Source organism: Gavialis gangeticus, unplaced genomic scaffold (genome assembly GCF_001723915.1).
Source record: "Gavialis gangeticus isolate Ggan-Ray unplaced genomic scaffold, GavGan_comp1, whole genome shotgun sequence".
Taxonomy (NCBI): Eukaryota; Metazoa; Chordata; order Crocodylia; family Gavialidae; genus Gavialis; species Gavialis gangeticus.
Genome location: NW_017729022.1, coordinates 141033433 through 141052896, shown reverse-complemented (window position 1 = coordinate 141052896; position 19464 = coordinate 141033433). Strand labels below are relative to the sequence as shown.

Genomic DNA, 19464 nt, shown 5'->3' with positions numbered 1-19464 from the left:
GTGCCAGGGGTCCCGCAATGACCTCAGCTAATTCCCTCAGCACTCTGGGGTGGAGATTGTCCGGACCAGCTGATTTAAATACATCCAGTCCTTCCAGAAGTTCCCTGACTAGATCCTCACTGACCCTTGGCCTAGGTGCACCTCCTCTGGAGCACCTCCTCTGGAGGGGTCCTGGTGGAGGGACTGATTCGGTCCCTGCTCAGCAAAATGAAGGAAAAGAAGTTGCTAAATAAGTTAGTTTTGTCATCTGGTGTGACGACCAGATTTCCTAGCGTGTCGTGCAGAGGCCCCATGTTACCCGGTACCTTCTTTTTGCCCCCTATGTATTTAAAAAAGGACTTCTTGTTGTCCTTGATCTGGGAAGCTAGTCCCAGTTCCATCTCTGCCTTGGCCTTCCTGGCCACCCCCTTGCAGCCCCGAGCAACCACAGTATAGTCCTCCCTGGTAATGGCCCCTCCCTTCCATTGGGCGTACATCTCCCTTTTAGTTAGGAGACATTCCTGGATGCTTCTGGTGAGCCATGGGGGCTTTTGCACCCTCCTGCCCCCTTTGATCCATGTTGGGATTATCTTCCTTTACCCTGTTGTTACATTACTGAGCACAATATCAAATTTAGGGAAATTTGTGGAGTTATTACACGTTATTGAAAGTCCATATCTAGTTCAAAGCTGGTTATCTAAGTCTATTTTGCTATTGTTGCTTTCAAAGGACCCCTCTCCCTGCAACTGAATATCTGTTAACTGAAGCATTTTTCTTCAGATGTACTAGCTTGTACTTTTCCATGTTGAATGACATTATTGTAATTCCTGGTAATGTTTCCATTAAAGTCAAGGTAAAAACTTCCATAGACTCTAAAGGGTGTTAGATCAAGTTCTGTGTTTGTAGTCCCTCTATATCAATTGTCATCATATTGCTGTCCCTTTCTAGTGTTTGCAACACCTCCTAATTTAGTATCATCGGTAAATTTAATTAATGAGCTGTCTACTCATTTGTCAAAATTATTAATAAAGATGTTAAATTAAACTGTGCTTAATCCTGCACCTTGAGTCATCCCACTGCATGCCTCCCACCAGCAGGATACATTGCCATTTATCATTACTCTTCGTTTATGATGTTTCAGCCAATCTCAAGTCTACATAACGCTGTTCACATTCAAGCCAATTTGAATATTTTTTTTCAAGTGAGACATGAACTAATTTTTAGATTTTCTAGCTATTCCTATTTAAAGTCAAGTAACATTCCCCCCCCCCCCCCAAGTCTCTGGTTTCTTCCTGCTTCTATGACTTTTAAAAACTAACTACTCATAGTTTGATGTATTTTAAAACTAATTTTTTTAATATGCCAGGACACACTCTCATTTATACACATTCATTTACATGTAATCAGCCTTTAAGTACTCCTTCCCTTGCTTTTACTCAACAGCTACTTTATCATCTTTGTTCCTTCATAATTGCCCAGTTTCTCTTTCTTTATCATCTGGTTATAGAAAATTTCTAAAAAGCTGTACAAACACAGCTGATTTCCTTTCCTGATGTATTTCTGCATGGCTCACTTTTTTGTTCAACATTCTTCTTCTTACAGTTTCAACTACATCTGTGAAAACAATAAAGCCCCCTAACACCTTTAGTTAACATTCCCTCATTCTGCTCAATTTGTGTACTTTTGTTGCCATTCTTTTTTTTCTCTTTAAGCATGTAAATATTTTTATTTGTTTCCTTCCCCTTTCCTTTATTTCTAAAACCCTCCTTTATTCTTACCCTCAGATTTTTGAGCTGTATCTTGTGAAATCCTTTTTCTATTGCTTGTCTTTCTATTCCTCTTTTGAAAAGAAATATAGTCTGCTACTTCTTAATGAATTATCCCTTTTAGATTGCTTCAGGCTTCTTCCATTCAAGGGGGCAGATTTTCACCTACTATAAATGGTCATTGCTACTTTGAAGTCACTGGACCAAAGACTCCTTACATCAGCTTAGGTTCTTCCCCGTGGATTTTAATACTTACATAAAAGTCTTTAATGCTTATAAGTAAGAATCACATCTCTGCTCCCAGATCTGTTAGTAAGGCAGTGCCCTGGGTGTGTTAGTGGGTGTGTCTACATGTATGTATTTATGTGATACAACAGACTCTGGCACTTTTGCTCCAGAGTTTATTGCCCCCAGGCATTGCATTTACACATGCACCTGGGACCACAGCACCCAGGTCACTGAACCAGGTCAGAGCAGCCCTGGCTGAGGGCCCAGGGTTTCAGCCTGACAGCCCAGGGCTGCTCCAGCCTGGCTCAATAGTGGAGGGGCTAGCTGGGGCACACGGATGCTCCAGTATGGGGCTAGCTGGCAGGCGGCCCCTGAACTGAAGCAAGCACCCTCGTGCCCCAACCAGCCATGTTGGTGTGGTGCCGCAGAGTAAAAAACTTTGCAGTAGGATAATACTTGTATTAATTTCCTGCAGCCTAATAGGACCATGCATGTAGATGTGAGACATTTACTGCAGAGCTAATTAGTCTACTCCGCAGTAAATGTCTCGTATAGATACACCCAGTATTTAATACATGTAACTCAAGTAGTCCAGCGTAGCACTGCATATCTTTATGGTGCCCATGCCCACAATCAATTCCTTCTTACTAGAAGGATGTCAATCCAGGATGGTTTCTCCTCTGGTCAAAACCTTTACTTTCTGAAAAAGAAGCAACCCTCCATATTTCTAATAAGTATTTGTATTACTCCATGTGTATGACTTAACTAATTCTAGATTCTCCCATAAGTACAGAATCCTAAGGAATGTCCACAGTTACTCAAAAGTCATATAGGGTATTTAAAGATGTGCTCCAGGAGTTTGCGTGTGTGGGTGTGGGGGGAAACTCTTTAATTAGAGTGGCTCTGAGAGTTACTCTAATTAAAGCGCTCAGAACATCTTGTGTATCAGCATCCCCATGTTGAAAAATGGTGGCGGGGGCACTTTAAAGATCATCAAACAAACTTTAGTTTAAGTACCCCTGCTGCCATTTTTCAGGGTGAGGACACTGACACATGAGACGCTGGAGTTTGCTGAAACGCGGTAATTACCACGCTCCAGCCTGCTCTGAAACACTGTAATTACAGCACATTGCAGCAGCCTTGCTGCACATGTATAGGTTCCCATAATTACTGATCTGGTGGCTCACTGCCAATACCCAGTATTTTTTTAACAGTAAGTAGCTAACCAAACTCTTCTTTATTATGAAATTTATTCTCACAGTCTGACTAAAGTAAAATGAGCAAGTTACTGTCCAACCTCCTCTCCAAGGTTAAGAGGACATGGCAAGAAGGAATGTAGCTGCAGCAACATGTGCAAGACCGTACTAGCAATAACAGCACCACAGCAAAGAAGAAAAACTGCAACTGATTTTTTTCACTGAATATTCATTCTCATGGGTCTAAAAAAATCCAGGAAGAGTGAGAAAAATAATTTAGAATTAATGCTTTTAGTTTCAAGACACAAAATTAAAAGTAACAAGCTAACTTGTTATCACTTACTTCTCTAGTGATGGGATATAAAGTCATCTAGTCAATCAGACTAGATGTTTTAGAGCAGGGATTATCAATTGGGGCTATGTGTATCCCTTGGGTTACTTGGGAAGGACCCAGGGGGTATGCACGGGAGGGCAGGGATGGAGCACCGCCATCCACCACCCTGCACTGCCACCTCCCAGGAGCAGGGCCGGGTGAGGTAAAGGCAGTGGCACCCCTCTGTAAGCTACACAGGCCCTACCCACCCAACCGGATGTGGAGTGGGGGGGGAAGCTAGCACATGGTGGCCGCCGTTGCCACCCACCACCCCATGCTACCACTGTTCTGCGTCTGCTGCATGCCACCCCCTCTCCATGCCCTATATATCCTCCTTCCTTGGCTCCATGTCCAGCTGCTGGGGTACACTTATTAATAAAAGATGAAAAACCCTGTTTTAGAGTAAGGGAGGTTTTTTAGCTTTACGAATTAAAAGCCGATGAACATGGATTGAGCAACTGTAACGCCAAGAAGGAATCAGTGAGCAGCAACTGTCTGCTCTGGTTCTAGAGCACTAAGATGTATTTTCCAAATAAATTAGTGAATGAAGACTTACCCCACAGTAACACTCACACAAACCCAATTTAACACCTAATTATTTGAGCTGCTGGTGGTATATCTTGAGTTAGAGGCCAAGCTAAAACACAACTATTTCAAATAATCTAGAAGATGCTAAGCAGTATCAATATAACAATCATCTTTTTAGCAGGTATATAGGGGACTAAGCAAGGACCTTCAACGCTAAACACACAAGCTGCAACAGCATGAATGGAATGGTTGTGTGGTCTGGGCACATAGTGGAAATAGTAGCATATATGGGGGACTTTAGCTACTTATCTGTTTACATGTGCAAGGCAGGATGTATAGAGCATGGTAGCAGTGTGGTTAAGGCATCCTGTTATACTTCCAGAAGATGAGAGTTTGAAACATGCCTCCAGATGTATGCCAAAATCTGTCACCAGTTGACTTGGCTGTAAATGGATACTTGGTCATTCAGGCTGGAGAATCAAAGACAGCTGAATATGATGCTAGCCACATTGCACTCAATTATTTGCCACTGGCTATAGAAACTGGTATGGTTTATGCCCATTCACACATCCAACAGGCTGCTGGACTTGGGTGGACCGTCAAGAAAAAGACTGTATCTCCACAGATGTTAGGAGAGGATTAGTGTTCAACTTAATTAACCTAATGATCTGATTTAGCTGAAAATACCATTTTTGGCAAATAGACTGGCTAGAAAACCTAGTGGTGATGTCAGAAAAAGGACAATGCTATAATGTTGCCATATTACTTTATACATGTTTTACTATTCACATGCAAGTAAACCTTGTCATTCCACCTCTGATCTTTGTAAAAGGAAACTGTTTGCCCCTCTTATAATTAACGGTAAGAAATAAAGCAAATGAAATACCTACAATAAACTCAAGTTAACACAACACTGTTCTAGTTCTACCCTACAAACCATGGTTCTCATCAAATTTTCTCCAATAAAAGGTGAATTTATTGTAGAATCAGAAGATATTAACTTAAATGTGGGAACATGTACATTTAGTCTCCTATGGTATCTTCAAACCAAACTGCTTTTTGCTTCAAATAATTTAATCAAGTCACAGTTAAAAAAGTTGTTTTATCTGAAACAGTTAATGAAACATTATTTTCTTCTTTCCTTCCCCAGTTTTGATTAACTTTGTCTTGACATTTTCCAAATTATGGTACCCATCCCTTGCCTCCCTAAATTCTGTTTTAATAATCTCACATATTTTCTTCTTGGTCATTTAATCAGAAACAAGCTGCTTAGAGCCTTTATTAGAGTACTCTATCCTTTAGTTAACATGTAAAATGATCTTTGGTGATTGCATCAGGATAAATAAAGGTAGATATAGGCTACCCATTTATTTTCTTATATTATTACAGCTATGATTGTTTATACCCACTGAGAATCTGGACACCACCTAGAATCTCTTAAGATATCTCCTTATAAACACAAACCTCCATACAGAAGTGTTCACCTGATTCATATAGTTGTTAGGAAAACAATTCCAGGGTAGGCTTGCACAACTGTTCACATAGGTTCTCATACCTTCTTTACAGGCACAAATCACATACCTTACTTACTTATGTACATATCCAACATGGGCACATAAAGCAGACCTTTGTATTCACACTTAACCAGTTCGGCACCTAACTGCAACAAACAAGCTCTTGACCATGCACATCATCAAATGTAAATGCACATTTTTGTTCTATGCAAGTGTGTACAGGTAGACACATATTTCTAATTTTGAAAATCTCACAATTTGCTATACAAAGCATGATATATATTTCATATGAACATAATAAAACAACTTTTTACAGGTCATCAATTAAGAATCTAATTACAGGTCATCATATGAATATAGGTTTGCCAGGGGATAGAGACCAAAGCCCGAGGTAAATGGGGAAGTGGGTGACTTGGAGAAACAGCAAGCAGGATGGGGCAACAGGGGAGGTGTTGTCATTCTTACTGAGAAATCAGGGCAATCAACTAGTTACTTCAGGTGCCTGTACATGAATGCATGGAGCCTGGGAAATAAGCAGGAAGAACTGCAAGTCTTTGCACAATCATGGCACTATGACATGACTGGAATAACAGAGACTTGGTGGGAGCTCACATGACTGAAGCACTATTATGGACAAACTGTTCAGGAACAACAGGCAAGGGAGAAGAGGAGAAGGAGTTGCACTTTACGTAAAAAAGCCATATGATTGCTCAGAGCTCCAGTATGAAACTGGAGATAGGCCTGTTAAAATTCTCTCGGTTAGGGTCAGAGAGGAGAGCAACAAGGGTGATGCCGTTGTGCGGGTCTGCTACAGACCACCATACCAGGAGGAAGTGGTAGATGAGGCTTTCTTCAAACTGCTAGCGGAAGTTTCCCAATCACAAGCCCTGGTTCTCATGGGGGACTTCAACTACTCTGACATCTACTGGGAGTGCAATACAGCAGTGTGCAGGCAATCCAGGAAGTTTTTGCACAGTGCTGGAGACAACTTCCTGGTGCAAGTACTAGAGTGGCCAACTAGGCGCCATCTTCTTCTTGACCTGCTGCTCACAAACAGGGAGGAATTGGTGGGAAATGTAATAGTGGATGGCAACTTGGGCAGCAGTGACCAGGATATGATTGAGCTCAGGATCCTGAGGAAAGGAAGGATGGAAGGCAGCAGAGTAAGGACATTGAACTTCAAAAAAAGCAGACTGACTTCCTCAGGGAACTCATGGGCAGAATCCCATGGGAAGCTAGTCTAAAGGGGAGAGGAGTCCAGGAGAGCTGGATGTATTTTAAAGAAACCTTACTGAGAGTGTAGGAACAAACCATCCCAATGTGCAGGAAGACTAGCAAGTATGGCAGAAGACCAGCTTGGCTTAGCAGGGAACTCTTCAGTGAACTAAAATACAAAAGGAAGTATATAAGAAGTGGAAACATTGACAAACAATTAGGGAGGAGTATAAGAGCATTGCTGAGGCATGCAAGGATGAAGTCAGGAAGGCCAAAGCATAATTGGAGTTGCAGCTAGCAATGGATGTGAAGGGTAACAAGAAGGGTTTGTACAAGTATGTCAGTAGCAAGAGGAAGATCAGGGAAAGTGTGGGTGGCAAACTTGTAACACAGGATGCAGAAAAGGCTGAAGTGCTCTATGCCTTTTTCACATCATTCTTCACAGGCAAATGCAGCTCCCAGACTACTGTACTGGATAGCACAGTTTGGGGAGGACGTGAGCAGCCAACAGTGGTGAAAGAACATGTTAGGTACTATTTAGAAGAGCTGGATGTGTACAAGTCCATGGGGCCAGATGGGATGCTCTGGAAGGTGTTGAGGGATTTGGCTGATGAGATTGAAGAGCCATTGGCCATCATCTATGAAAACTCAGGGTGATCAGGAGAGGTTCAAGATGATTGGAAAAAGGTAAACATAGTGCCTATATTAAAGAAAAGGAAAAAGGAGGATCCAGGAAACTACAGACCAGTCAACCTAATCTCAGTCCCTGAGAAAATCATGGAGAATATCCTCAAGGAATCCATTTATAAGCACTTGGAGGAGAAGAAGGAGATTAGAAACAGTCAGCATGGATTCACCAAGGGCAAGTCATGCCCGACAAACCTGATTGCCTTCTATGATGACGTGACTGGCTCTGTGGATGTGGGGAGACAAGTGAATGTGGTATACCTTGATTTTGATACAGTCTCCCACAACATCCTTGCAGGCAAACTGAGGAAGTATGTGCTGGATGAATGGACTGTAAAGTGCATGGAAAACTGGCTGGAGCATTGGGTTCAGAGGGTAGTAATGAATGGCTTGATATCTAGTTGGCAGCTGGTATCCAGTGGAGTGCCCCAGGAGTCAGCCTTGGGGCCGGTTTTGTGCAATATCTTCAACAATGACCTGGAAGATGGCATAGAGTGCACCCTCAACAAGTTTGGAAATGACAGCAAGCTGCAGGGGGAGTAATAGATATGCCGGAGGGTAGGAACAGGATTCAAAGTGACCTAGCCAATTGGAAGATTGGGCCTAAAGCAATCTCATGAGGTTCAACAAGGACAAGTGCAAAGTCCTGCACTTAGGACAGAAAAATCCTATGCACCCGTACAGACTGGGGGCTGACTGGCTGGGCAGCAGCTGTGCGGAAAAGGGCCTGGGGGTTATAGTGGACCATAAACTGAATATGAGCCAGCAGCATGCCCTTGTTGCTGAGAAGGCTAATGGCATACTGCACTGTATTGGTAGGAGTGTTGCCAGCAGGTCAAGAGAAATAATTATTCCCCTCTATTCAGCACTGGTGAGGCCACATCTGGAGAATCATGTTCAGTTCCCCCCTGCCCTTTCTCCCAGAAAGGATTTGGACCAATTGGAGAGAGTCCAGCAGAGGACAACAAAAATGGTTTGGGAGAGGCTGAGGGAACTGGGCTTATTTAGTCTAGAGAAGAGAGACTGAGAGGGGATTTAATAGCAGCCTTCAGCTACCTGAAAGGGAGTTGGAAAGAGGATGAAGTTAGACTGTTCTCAGTGGTGGCAGATGACAGAACAAGAAGCAATGGTCTGAAGTTGCAGCAAGGGAACTTTAGGTTAGATACCGTATTAGGAAGAATTTTCTCCCTAGGAAGGTAGTAAAACACTGGAACAGGTTACCCAGAGAGGTTAGAGGTTTTGAAGACCCAGCTAGACAGTGCTTTGGCTGGGATGATCTAGTTGGCAGTGGTCCTGGTTTGATGAGGGGGTTGGACAAGATGACCTCCTGAGGTCCCTTCCAACCCTAATTTTCTATGGTTCTATACTGGGAGATTTTGGTGAGGTGATGTTATGTGACCAACTCTTTATTTTTAGACAGAACTGTAACTGACAGAATAAACCACAGGATTACACTCAGCAAGACATTGTTCTGAAGAGTCAACCATTTGACTAATTGCCACCGCCTCAGTTTTTCAGTAGGATCATGTAATGTAAAGTAACCACTGGAGTAGATATCTCCCTGTCAGTTCTTAATGAGATAGTAGCTTGAAGACAGAACTAGAGTATAGGCTCAGTTTTTCTTCCACTCCTATAATGTCTTCATTTTTTGTTCTGCCATTGATGTTGCATTAACAACGTCTAACTTCTAGCTCTTCCACACTATGCATGGCATGCATTCTTATGAAGATTTCTGGAGTCCAGATATTATTCATATAAAAATTGTGCCAAAGCACGAACACAAAACAGAGAGAATAGAATAAATAAGTTATTGTACAGGACTTACAATTGATCTGATGTTGTTTTCTTTTGCCAGTTTCAGGGAAGTTTTATAGCAATTTGCCAGGTCTTCTTTATGAATATCAGTGATATGGCCTCTTGCTATTGGCCCCACAGTATGAATGACATCTACAAAGAATGAGAAAAATACTCACTTTACTCTTTACTATTCATTCTACCATTGCTGGTCTTATGCTTCTATATAGCTATTGCGTTATTCCATGTTCTCCCTTACAGTTGTACCTGGGCACCTTTTATATAATAATGCAATAAACGTTTGAAGATACTTTTGTAAGGGATTAACTGAAAATGAAAGCCATAACATTACATTTTAAATTACTAGAACATTTGAGTTAAAGCAGAAACGTGAAAAATGCACTAAGCTCCCCATTCTGTCCGGACAGACAATTCACCCACTGTTTTGCACTGTGAGTGAAATGCTGCCATAAATACATTAAGTACATAATTAAGAGCTTATGTAAACACTGAAGAACAATTTGTAATAATCATCTCCTTTGCTAAAAAGCCCACCCAGGGAGATAGTTTAAAACTTAAGTATACTCCTTAAAACATTAACATGTGGGAGGTGATACATGCCATCACCTTCCACTAAATGCCTGGTGTCTTTTCTTATCAACCATTAAAAGAAAAAAAAGATAAGCACATGCCCCTGACTTTTCTGACCTATGAAAGTATTAGTTACCAAGAAATTAGCATTCCTTTCACATCAGGAAAGATCCAACCAGAACATCTGGCAATGCAAAAAATGATATCTAATGCTGTTTGAAGAAACTGCATGTGCGTGCGCACATGTGAATGTGTGGGTGTGCATATGAGAGAGAGAAGCCAGGGAATTTATTGGAGAAGATGCTTCTAAATTCCTTGAAATCAGGTGCTATTATCAATCAACAACAAAACCCTTGTTGTTGATTGATAGTAGCAAAATGAAGTAAAAGACTGACATATCAACAAACTAATTGCCTCGTTAACTTTTTTTTTCAAATGAGACATATATTAAGTGCAATTACTTTTCTAATCCTATTCTTAAATGCAGTATTGAATAGACACTAATTTTCTATGTATGACAGAGTCTCCCTTACAATCCAAGAAGCCATTTCTTATATACTACCCTCTGCTATGGCATGACCTGTCTGCCTTACTGTGCCACCTACTGTGTCATCTCAGACAGCAGACAATCAGCAGTCAGAGGATGCTTTGACACCCCCTGCTTCTTCTTGCCTGCTTCTTTCTTTTAATGTTGGCAACCCTAGAACTTTTAAACCTAATTATACATACCATACATATCATGGTAGTGACATGTCTGCCCAAATCACATCTGCTCATTACAGCAATACATGCACGCATCACGCTGGAGAGCCTGTATGAGCCAGGCTGAAACAAACCACACCTATATCTACTCTCTTATCTTCTCAAATTCAAATAAATCTGTTGACTTCTGCAAAAAGCATAGGAGTTACCAGATTGTAATTAGACCCAAGCTTCATCTAATCCAATATTCTCTCTTTTTTTAAACTGGCCAGGACCAGATGCTTCAGAGCAATGTGAAAAAAGCCTACACTAGGCAGATGCAGTTTAATCTGCTACTTCAAACATCTTGCCCTAAACCTTAACAGTTAGAGATTGGTTTATGTGCTGGAGCATGAGGCTTTTTATCCCTTGCAAAATTCTTTATTTGCATTAACAGTTATGACTCCAGATACCCTTGTTCTCAATATAAACATCCAATTCCCTTTTGAAATCTTTCCATTTCGCTCTTGTTCTGCATACCGCCTCCAACACAGTTTTCCATATGCATTATCTTTAAGGTGCTTTTCATCTCTCATTGCCAAAATTCCACCTACATAAGAGAATACTCATAGGTGGCCCTTGGCACAGACATGGATTCACTAGCTCCCAGAACTTCACAACATTTGTCTGGGTTTTTGCTGACTTCTGCTTCTATCACTTTTTTTGGTTCAACAAATGCAAGTATTTAAAAGATTCCAATATCCATAAAAACAGAGGAATGAGATTTGATGAGGAACTTCATCAATCCAATACAAACCAAACATGGAAAGATTTACACAGTTTTCCTTCCTAAGTACTATAAAAACCATACTAAGAATCAAACAAGAGGTTAACTATCATTCTTCTCCTTTTAATCATAGTAATTTTCTCTAGTTATAGAGAACAAGACTGGACCGACTGGATAATTTTTGTTGAATGTCACAGCTGCTATATAGCAACTGCAGCAAAACCCCTTCAAAAAAGTGAAACACGAAGCAGGCATTTAGTCTTTTCCCAATGACAAGTAGGATGACAACTGGTGATCAAAATGGGTAAAATGGCTTTACCCTTCAGCTCACAGGAGCATAATTTTATATGTGCATGTTAGGGTGTATAATAAATTGAGAACTGTTACTATCTAGCAAAAACAAACAGTATCGCTGGTTCACAAATTGCCTGTGCTTGAGAGATAAGGTTGTGTCAGTATTTCCAATAAAGAAACCCCTTCATTTCAGGTATTTATAAAATGAGATTTTAACCATTTGCTCAGAGTGAAAACTTTACAAATAAAGTTTCTAGCTGGCTGTTCTTACGCTTGCTTTTAACAATTGTAATTACAGAGAAAGCACACGTGGTTACATTTTCTCATCATTTGTTTTTGAAGGAGACAAGACACAAGCACAGAGTGGAAGAAGGGAGTATATCAGAAAACTACTCTTACTCAAGTCCTTATACGTTAAGTGATTCTAGAAGTAAAGGTGCCATAATATATATTTTAACTTGTAACAACACATCAAGTAATAAGAAGCCAAAAAATTACCAAGAAGTATAAACCTAAAAAGAAATTATAAAAGATGAGTAAGAAAAAGAACTCAAGAAAGGATTCCCCCAAGGTTTAACGCTGATCCAATGTGCATTTTAAGATACAGCTCCTGTAAAACTAAAATTCAATTTTAAAAAATGAATTTCAACTATTTGATCAACAATAGCAAGCTGTTTCAGGACTAAAGTGAAAACTCCAAGTTCGTTATTCTACTTTTACTTGTATAAAACTCCTATAGGACTATTTTTGTTTTCTTATTAAATGCATACTTTATCCTATTAATCTTTAGGCTGTAAAATGCACAGTTCAAAACTTCTCAAACAAAACTTCTCAAGTTCAATCAAGTTCAGGGTTGTTTTTTTTCTTGGCATCTTTGTTTTTTGCACTCCCTGGCATTTTGAGAGGATTTAGTGTGCTTTAACACTGCATGAATGTAGCTCTAGACCAGGGGTGAGCAATTATTTTGACTGGAGGGTTGCTTAACAAATTTTGATGAACGGTTGAAGGCTGCAAGGGTAAACCTCTTGTCAAACTGCTAAGCCCTGCCTCCAACAGGTAACCCACCCCCTGGTCACCATCTTGGGAGCAGAAGTCCCACCCCTAGCCCCCTGACCTTTGCCACCAGAATTCCCTCCCTTTGCCCCAGAAGTACTCCTTTTGGGTGGCGGAGGGTTGCCATCTTGGAACTGGAAGTCCTGCCTTGTTGCATGGTCCTTGACATAAGAACTCCCACCCACCCGACACCAAACCTTGCTCTGCTCACCTCCATGTTGGGCCCAGAATCCCCTGCCCCCATCATATAGTCCCTGACACCAGAAGGTCGATCCTTTGCCCGGGAAACACTGCCCCTCCATAGGGCCTGCCCTCATGGTGTATGACCTGCCTCTGGGGCCCCAGAAGTTCTGCCCTCTAGGTGACAAGGCACAGGCATGACCTGTCAGGTAGTGAGGGTTTTTGACCCCTCTAACAACCTGCCCCATCACCCTCGACCAATCAGTGGGGGGTTCAGGGGCATTGGGCCTCTCAGAGAATGTCACCAAACTAATCAAGTCAAGGACCACGCACATAAAATCTTTCAGAAGAAATCATTTTAACAAAGCATAGATAAAAACAAATTATATACTAAAAATCAAACATCTACTATAATGTATTTCAATGTTACTTCAAAAAATATTTTTGTCCTGATTGATGTGTGTTTATGTAGTGTATATAGAGTTGATTGTATATAATAGATCAATATAAAGTCTTACTCTTGTAAATTGTGAGGAGGGTAGGGGATGTACATGGGGGAGTATGTGGTGTGTGCTTGGAGGTGGGTGTGCACGTGGTAGATGTGGGTATGGTGGGATGGGGTGTATGGGAGGGTATGTGTGTGGGTATGGTGGGGGATGTGGTTTGGGTGTGAGTGTGTGTGGGTTGGGTGTATGCATGTGCGGGGCTGCCCAAGTGCTAGATCCTGGGAGCTGACTGGGGGTGAGTGGGGGGAAGAAGGGAGGGAGGGGTGGGGACATGCGCAGCAGAGCTTGCACGGGTGGTGCAGATGTAGTTTACCTGCCCCCCCCCACCCCTTGGCCTGCAGCTGCTCCCTGGTGCTCTGCATGGAGCTGCTTCCACCTGAGGCATCCTGTGCTACACTCCCACCGGCCACAGCCCCACCCAGCTCTGGCCCCATGCTTCTACCACCCTCATGTTCCTAGCCCCCAGTTGCAGTTTCCCCCTCTCCCCCAGCCTGCTGCTGCTTCTGCTCCCTATCTGCTGCTGGGAGTGCTGCAGCAGGAACAGGAGAAAGAGCCGCTGAAGGGTGCTCCCCAGGTGGCTGCAGTAGCAGCAGCAACAGCCCTGCCCAGAAGCTGTACACACTGCCTGGGGCTGGGGACCTCTGGCGGGGGACGGTGAGAACACAGCATGCACTACCCTGGGTGGGAGTAGGCAGGGCTCAGCCCCATGCACACTGCCATGGGCCATGCTGTATACAATTAATTGGTAGGCACCTGATGGGCTGGATCCGGCCAGCAGGCCATATTTTGCCCACCCCTGCTCTAAACCAATGTTTCTCAACCTTTTTAGATTCAAGGCGCCCCTCAGAAAATGCCAGCTCTTAGCTTTCACTCAGTTTATCTTATAAATCATGGGGGTCAAACTCAGTTGGGGCCCTGGGCCAGTCACTGTGGTGGCAATGGGGCAAGCAGCCATGAACCAGACAGCTGTTTGCCACGAAGGAGGAGTTCAAGCAGTGGCAGGCCTGGCAGGTACAGGGAGACTGAGGGATCTGTTTTACAGCCTTTGTTCAGCTTCCTGTTCTCACTCGCCTGCTTGCCACTGAGGGCCATGTCCACTGGGATCCTAGGGCCTCAGACTCTGCAGTAGCCCACTGGTAGCCCAGTGATCCAGATGCAGCAGCTTTACAGGCTGGATCTGGCTCACAGGCCTTATGTTTGACACCCCTGTTGTAAGCTGCCTGCGAGTGTTGGCACACCTAACTCTGCTAATATTAGGAGGCACCCCTAAAAGGGTGCTATGGCAACCTTGGGTGCTGGAGAACCTTGGTTGTGAAACATTGCTCTAGACCCTTAATGTAAATGGATACATTAGCAGTCATTACCATAGTTTTTGTATGTTAATTAATAGAAACCAAGAACAGGTGGTCCTGTCGACTAATGGAATGCCCTGTCATGACTAAGAACGTGGTTCTGAATGTATTAAGATGCAGAAAAATTATTTTCATCTTTTTAATGGCTTATCAGGCTCATAAATTGTTGTTCCAAACACATTATTATCACAGACATACGATCCAGGAGGAGTTTATTAGCAATGCAATACTTAATAATTTTTCAGTCTGTTCCATGGTCAGCAGATCAACAGGGAGCTTGGGATTTTACTGTTATGCTGTCAAGGAAATTAATGCATACATACATTATCTAAGCCATGTATTAGGGTGCACATGCTATGCTGCTATATATTTGCTCAAAGGCTAAGCTCTTCACAATGCAGTGGATAAAAAGTAAATAAACAAGCAAACAGTACACAACATTCAAACCTAACATACCTAGATGGGCCAGTTTATTTGCATCCATCTGAGAATTAGGGGCTTGTGTTTCTTATTCGTGGGTTGCAACCCAAAAGTGGGTAGCAAGAATATATCAAAGGGTTGTAAACAAACTTTAAAAATGGATTAGCCTTTAAAGGAGAAAAAATGTGGTAATCTGTGGCTTTTCCCTTGCAGGCTAACAGAGTTCCAACCTGCGAGCGGCTACTTGCCCCCCCTCCCCCTCCTTGTGCCCCACACATGAAGGGGCTAAGACCTGAGTGTGGGGGGCAGTGGGTCAGGAGTGAGGGGTACTGGATCAGGGCTGACCACTGATGTTTCCAAATGGGTCCTGGTACAAAAAAGGTTGAGAAACACTGGTCTTGGATAAGGAAGTTTCCCTCTGCTCTCATCGAGTGCTTGTACATGAGTGTGGAGGCTGCTCTGACACGCTATAATTATAGCGGATCAGAGCAGGCACGATTGATCAAATCCACTGGAGCATGGTAATTATTGCACTCCAGCAGCCTCCAGTGTCTTGTGTATCAGCTTCCCCATGCTTCAAAATGCGGGGTGGGGGGGGGCACTTAAACTAAAAATCAGAGAACAACAACTAAAATGAACTGGAATTGGATGAACATTTACATGTAAAATTCACGGCCAGCAAACAGCAGTGGGAATGCATGTTCATCAGTCTTATCACCTATTCCTGTCCTGCTTTCCCTGCTGTCAGCACTCAACTGTAATGATTTGACCTTTGTGGATGGCAAATACCAGTGGAAAATGTAAGCATTTCCTAAACCAGTGCCTTCATTTGTTAAAAAACAGCAACATATATAAGAGAAGAGACCAATTTTAGCAAGGGTTGAAAGACTGCAATTGGTAAAGCTTTCATTTGAATATCAAAATTAAGTTGCTTTCAAACGTCAGAGTTATTATGGTCTGTCTTCTGCAAATGTAAGTGCCTGTGGTAAGAGATTCAGGTTATGCAGAAACTTGTGGTGCAATATGTTTGTAAATCAGTTGTTGTGCATAGAGAGGTTCACATTCATTTTTAAGAGTGTGTGGAGGTGCAGATCCCCAAATGAATGTGTATTTTCAACTGGGGCTCAAGTGCTTGAGAAATAGATCCAGCTGCTTTTAATAATAATGTCCCAGAGAGCGAAACATGTTTATTTAAAGGACAGGAGGAATGTTTTTCCCTGCAGTGCATGCTGGGGGGCAAGACAGGCAAGGGGAAGAAGAGAGGGTCAGTATAAATGCAGCTGTATTTGGAGGTGCTAAATGAATGGAGAACCACCTCTCAGATCGAGGGTATAATTTAATTCACACCAACATTTGTAAGATGTGCATTGCAGTGAAAAGATGTGGTGATCCAATAGTGGATGCTGTGTGACACAGCAGGAAGAAGCTGATGATTTGGTTTGCCTTTTCCAAAGTTGTCTCTTTGAGAGCTGTGGCAAATCACTTGATTGTCATACACTTGGTTAGGGACCTCAATGGACAGAACAAGAATCATGGTAATTAAAAGTATGCTTCTGTACACTCTGCATATCATCTCTGTTTGAGTGTCTTGCTTTTTAACTCTGGATCAGCTCATTTGAAGTGGGCTGCGGCATAAGCACAACCTATTTCAAGGTTTAACAGGCACTCAGGCATTTGAAACATTCTTGTTGCTGTTTAGACACCCATGGAAATAAATGTAATTTGCACATTTAATCAACACTTCAAAAGCACCCCCCTGAAGGCCTGTAAAAAATGAAACTACATATATAATATTCTGCCTTTTCACATGTAGTCTAAGTGTAAAGAGATAAACGAGGCTTGTTTTCTCTGGTCTGTTTCATTAAATAAGTTGATTTTGGTGCCATTTTTTGTCTGGGAAATCATTTTTTTTACATATAGAGGAGGCTGAAGGGGGAGGGAAGAGCAGAAGAAGATGAAAAACAACTTTCATTTGCAAAAGTGTAAATTGAAAAGTATGTGACTGTGATTCCAATCCAGTGCAGAGGGCACTGATGTAATTTACAAATATTCCTTCTTGCTCTTTATAAAGTGTAAAGCTAGATGGCAAAAAAATATTAGCATAATGAATTTTTCAAACAAATGGAAAAGTACAAATAAGTTTCTCTTATTTCCTCTTTTTCAGAAGTGAATGCACCACATTCAAACTGTTAATGAACCAGCAGATCAAGCCTAGAATCAATTACATGTTCCTTTCATTCATCCCATTCACATATTCATAGCCACAATCGGTCCATCTAGCAAACTGCATAATGAAGCTGTACCCTGCCAATCATAGTGCAAAATGTATGAATTTTAAGGAGGCAGCTACCACACTGCATTTGACAGAATTAAAAAATAAATAAATAAAGATGACAAGCCCGAGCATTAAGGACTCCATTTGTGAATCTTATCAACTGATTTATACAATAAGCACCATCAAATTTGTCTTGAAAAGGGCTATCTAAAGTTCAATTGATAGGAAACTGAATTACCTCAAGATATTATTATATAGTACATGTTACTATGCTTACAATATATATTTAGACTAATGCTTTAATATACAAATGTGCTCAGGTTGTTCATTTTCTATTTCAAGATGCATGCAGTTATCCATTAAATGTGCATTTTCAATCTGCAGCAAACATCTGTTAAATGAAGTTCAACTTTATAGCATCCCCCCCAAGACCACTGCCTAATTTAAGTTATTTACTGATATATTGTTTCAGAAGTAGATTGAATTGCTTTATTTATTCTTAAATGCAGCAACACATCCATTTTTATATTATGCTGTGTTTTACCTGGGCACACCAGCGATAAGTCACTAGTTATAAAGTATTTATTTATTTATTTGATACCTTTTCACATTCCTAGGTGCTGAAAATCATTAAATTGCATGTAGAGTAGATAGATATGCATAAAGAAGCAAAGCAAAAAAAAATGACTTTTTTAGCAGCGTGTAGTTTTCTAGTCTTCAAATAATCCCTGACCAACTTAAGGTTCAACCCTTTTACTGAATCCTTTATTAGCAATATCACTTTTGTTTTGGATATTTCAAACAATGTTTTACACTTCATTAAACACAAAAATGGTGATATTTTAAAACCCTATACATAAAAAATGAGCTGTGTTCAGATAAATGTTATAGTCTGCCCACAGAGGAGGAAAAAAGGGTATGTCTGCAGCAAATGATTATTTGTTTCTCCTTTTGTATGTGAGGTATATATCTTTAAGTATTTTATAGTAGAGACAGCCACTCTACTATAGTAGAAAGTGATATTCCATATAGATGTTATGGATGAATTTATAGAGTCTGTGATATCCCAAAGGCAAATCATGAAAGTTGTACTCAATAGGTTGCTTCTAGCACAGAGAGAACTCTCCAAATTTGTGGAAGCTGTGATATACACAAAGCTTATTCTCTCTAAAATACTTAAATTGCAACTAAATCCACCAGCAGCCACAGAATGAAGTGATGCAAGCCAAAAAGTGGCTTGCATCACTGTCACCCCCAGTGCTCCTTCCTGCCCATGGCAGGGGGTTGGACTAGATGATCTGTCTAGGTCCCTTCCGACTCATTGATTCTATGATTCTATGAAAAAGTGACATTTCTGGCACTCAAGCTGGTCATAAAAAGCAAGATCCAAATTCTGAGCTCAGATACACCATGACAATTCCAGAATAGTTCCACTTCAATTAATAAAGCACCTAACTCAGATTCTAGCCATTGGTGACCGATCCAAAATCAAGATCTCTTCAACCAGGAGAAGCAGGCTGCTCAGTTATGGGGTGGCATAATATATCCCAAAGTGCAAGATTTAATGAATTAATTACTACAGTAATATATGTACACACATAGTATTATTTATGGTCTGCATTGTAACTTCCATGGAAATTACTGTCTACATACAAAACTACTGTATTCTTACCTTTTATTTTTGTTTAGCTTTTAATGAACGTGAACTGAACACTAAATGGATTACAAAGAATTATAATGTCAACACATTTAAAAATACAACATCTGGTATCTAAATTAAACTAGAGTAAGATTGGAATAGTCCCGTGTTTAAAATAATATCATTAGTAATATAATCACTGAAGAGTGGCCAATGTTGAACTGCTCAAGGCACCCCATTTATTGTGGGCCATGCTGCTAGAAATATTTTACAATGCATCTTGTATAAACAATTTGGTGATGCCAACTCTTGTAATTTTATCAGGTACCCTGTATGATTTTGTGAATTTTGTAAAGTCTCAAATCCTGGACTTAGGAGCTATAGAAAATTTGACCCCCCCCCCCCC

The 19464-nt window shown here is 41.3% G+C and overlaps 1 protein-coding gene across 1 annotated transcript in view; it reads right to left on the bottom strand.

Moving 5' to 3' along the window:
• The window catches only part of MACROD2 (MACRO domain containing 2), a 1830990-nt gene that overhangs the window by 735350 nt on the left and 1076176 nt on the right, over positions 1–19464 (bottom strand). The window contains exon 6 of the mRNA XM_019516252.1: positions 9312–9433. Coding sequence (XP_019371797.1) covers positions 9312–9433 — 122 coding nt within the window. The remainder of the gene's footprint in view (positions 1–9311; positions 9434–19464) is intronic.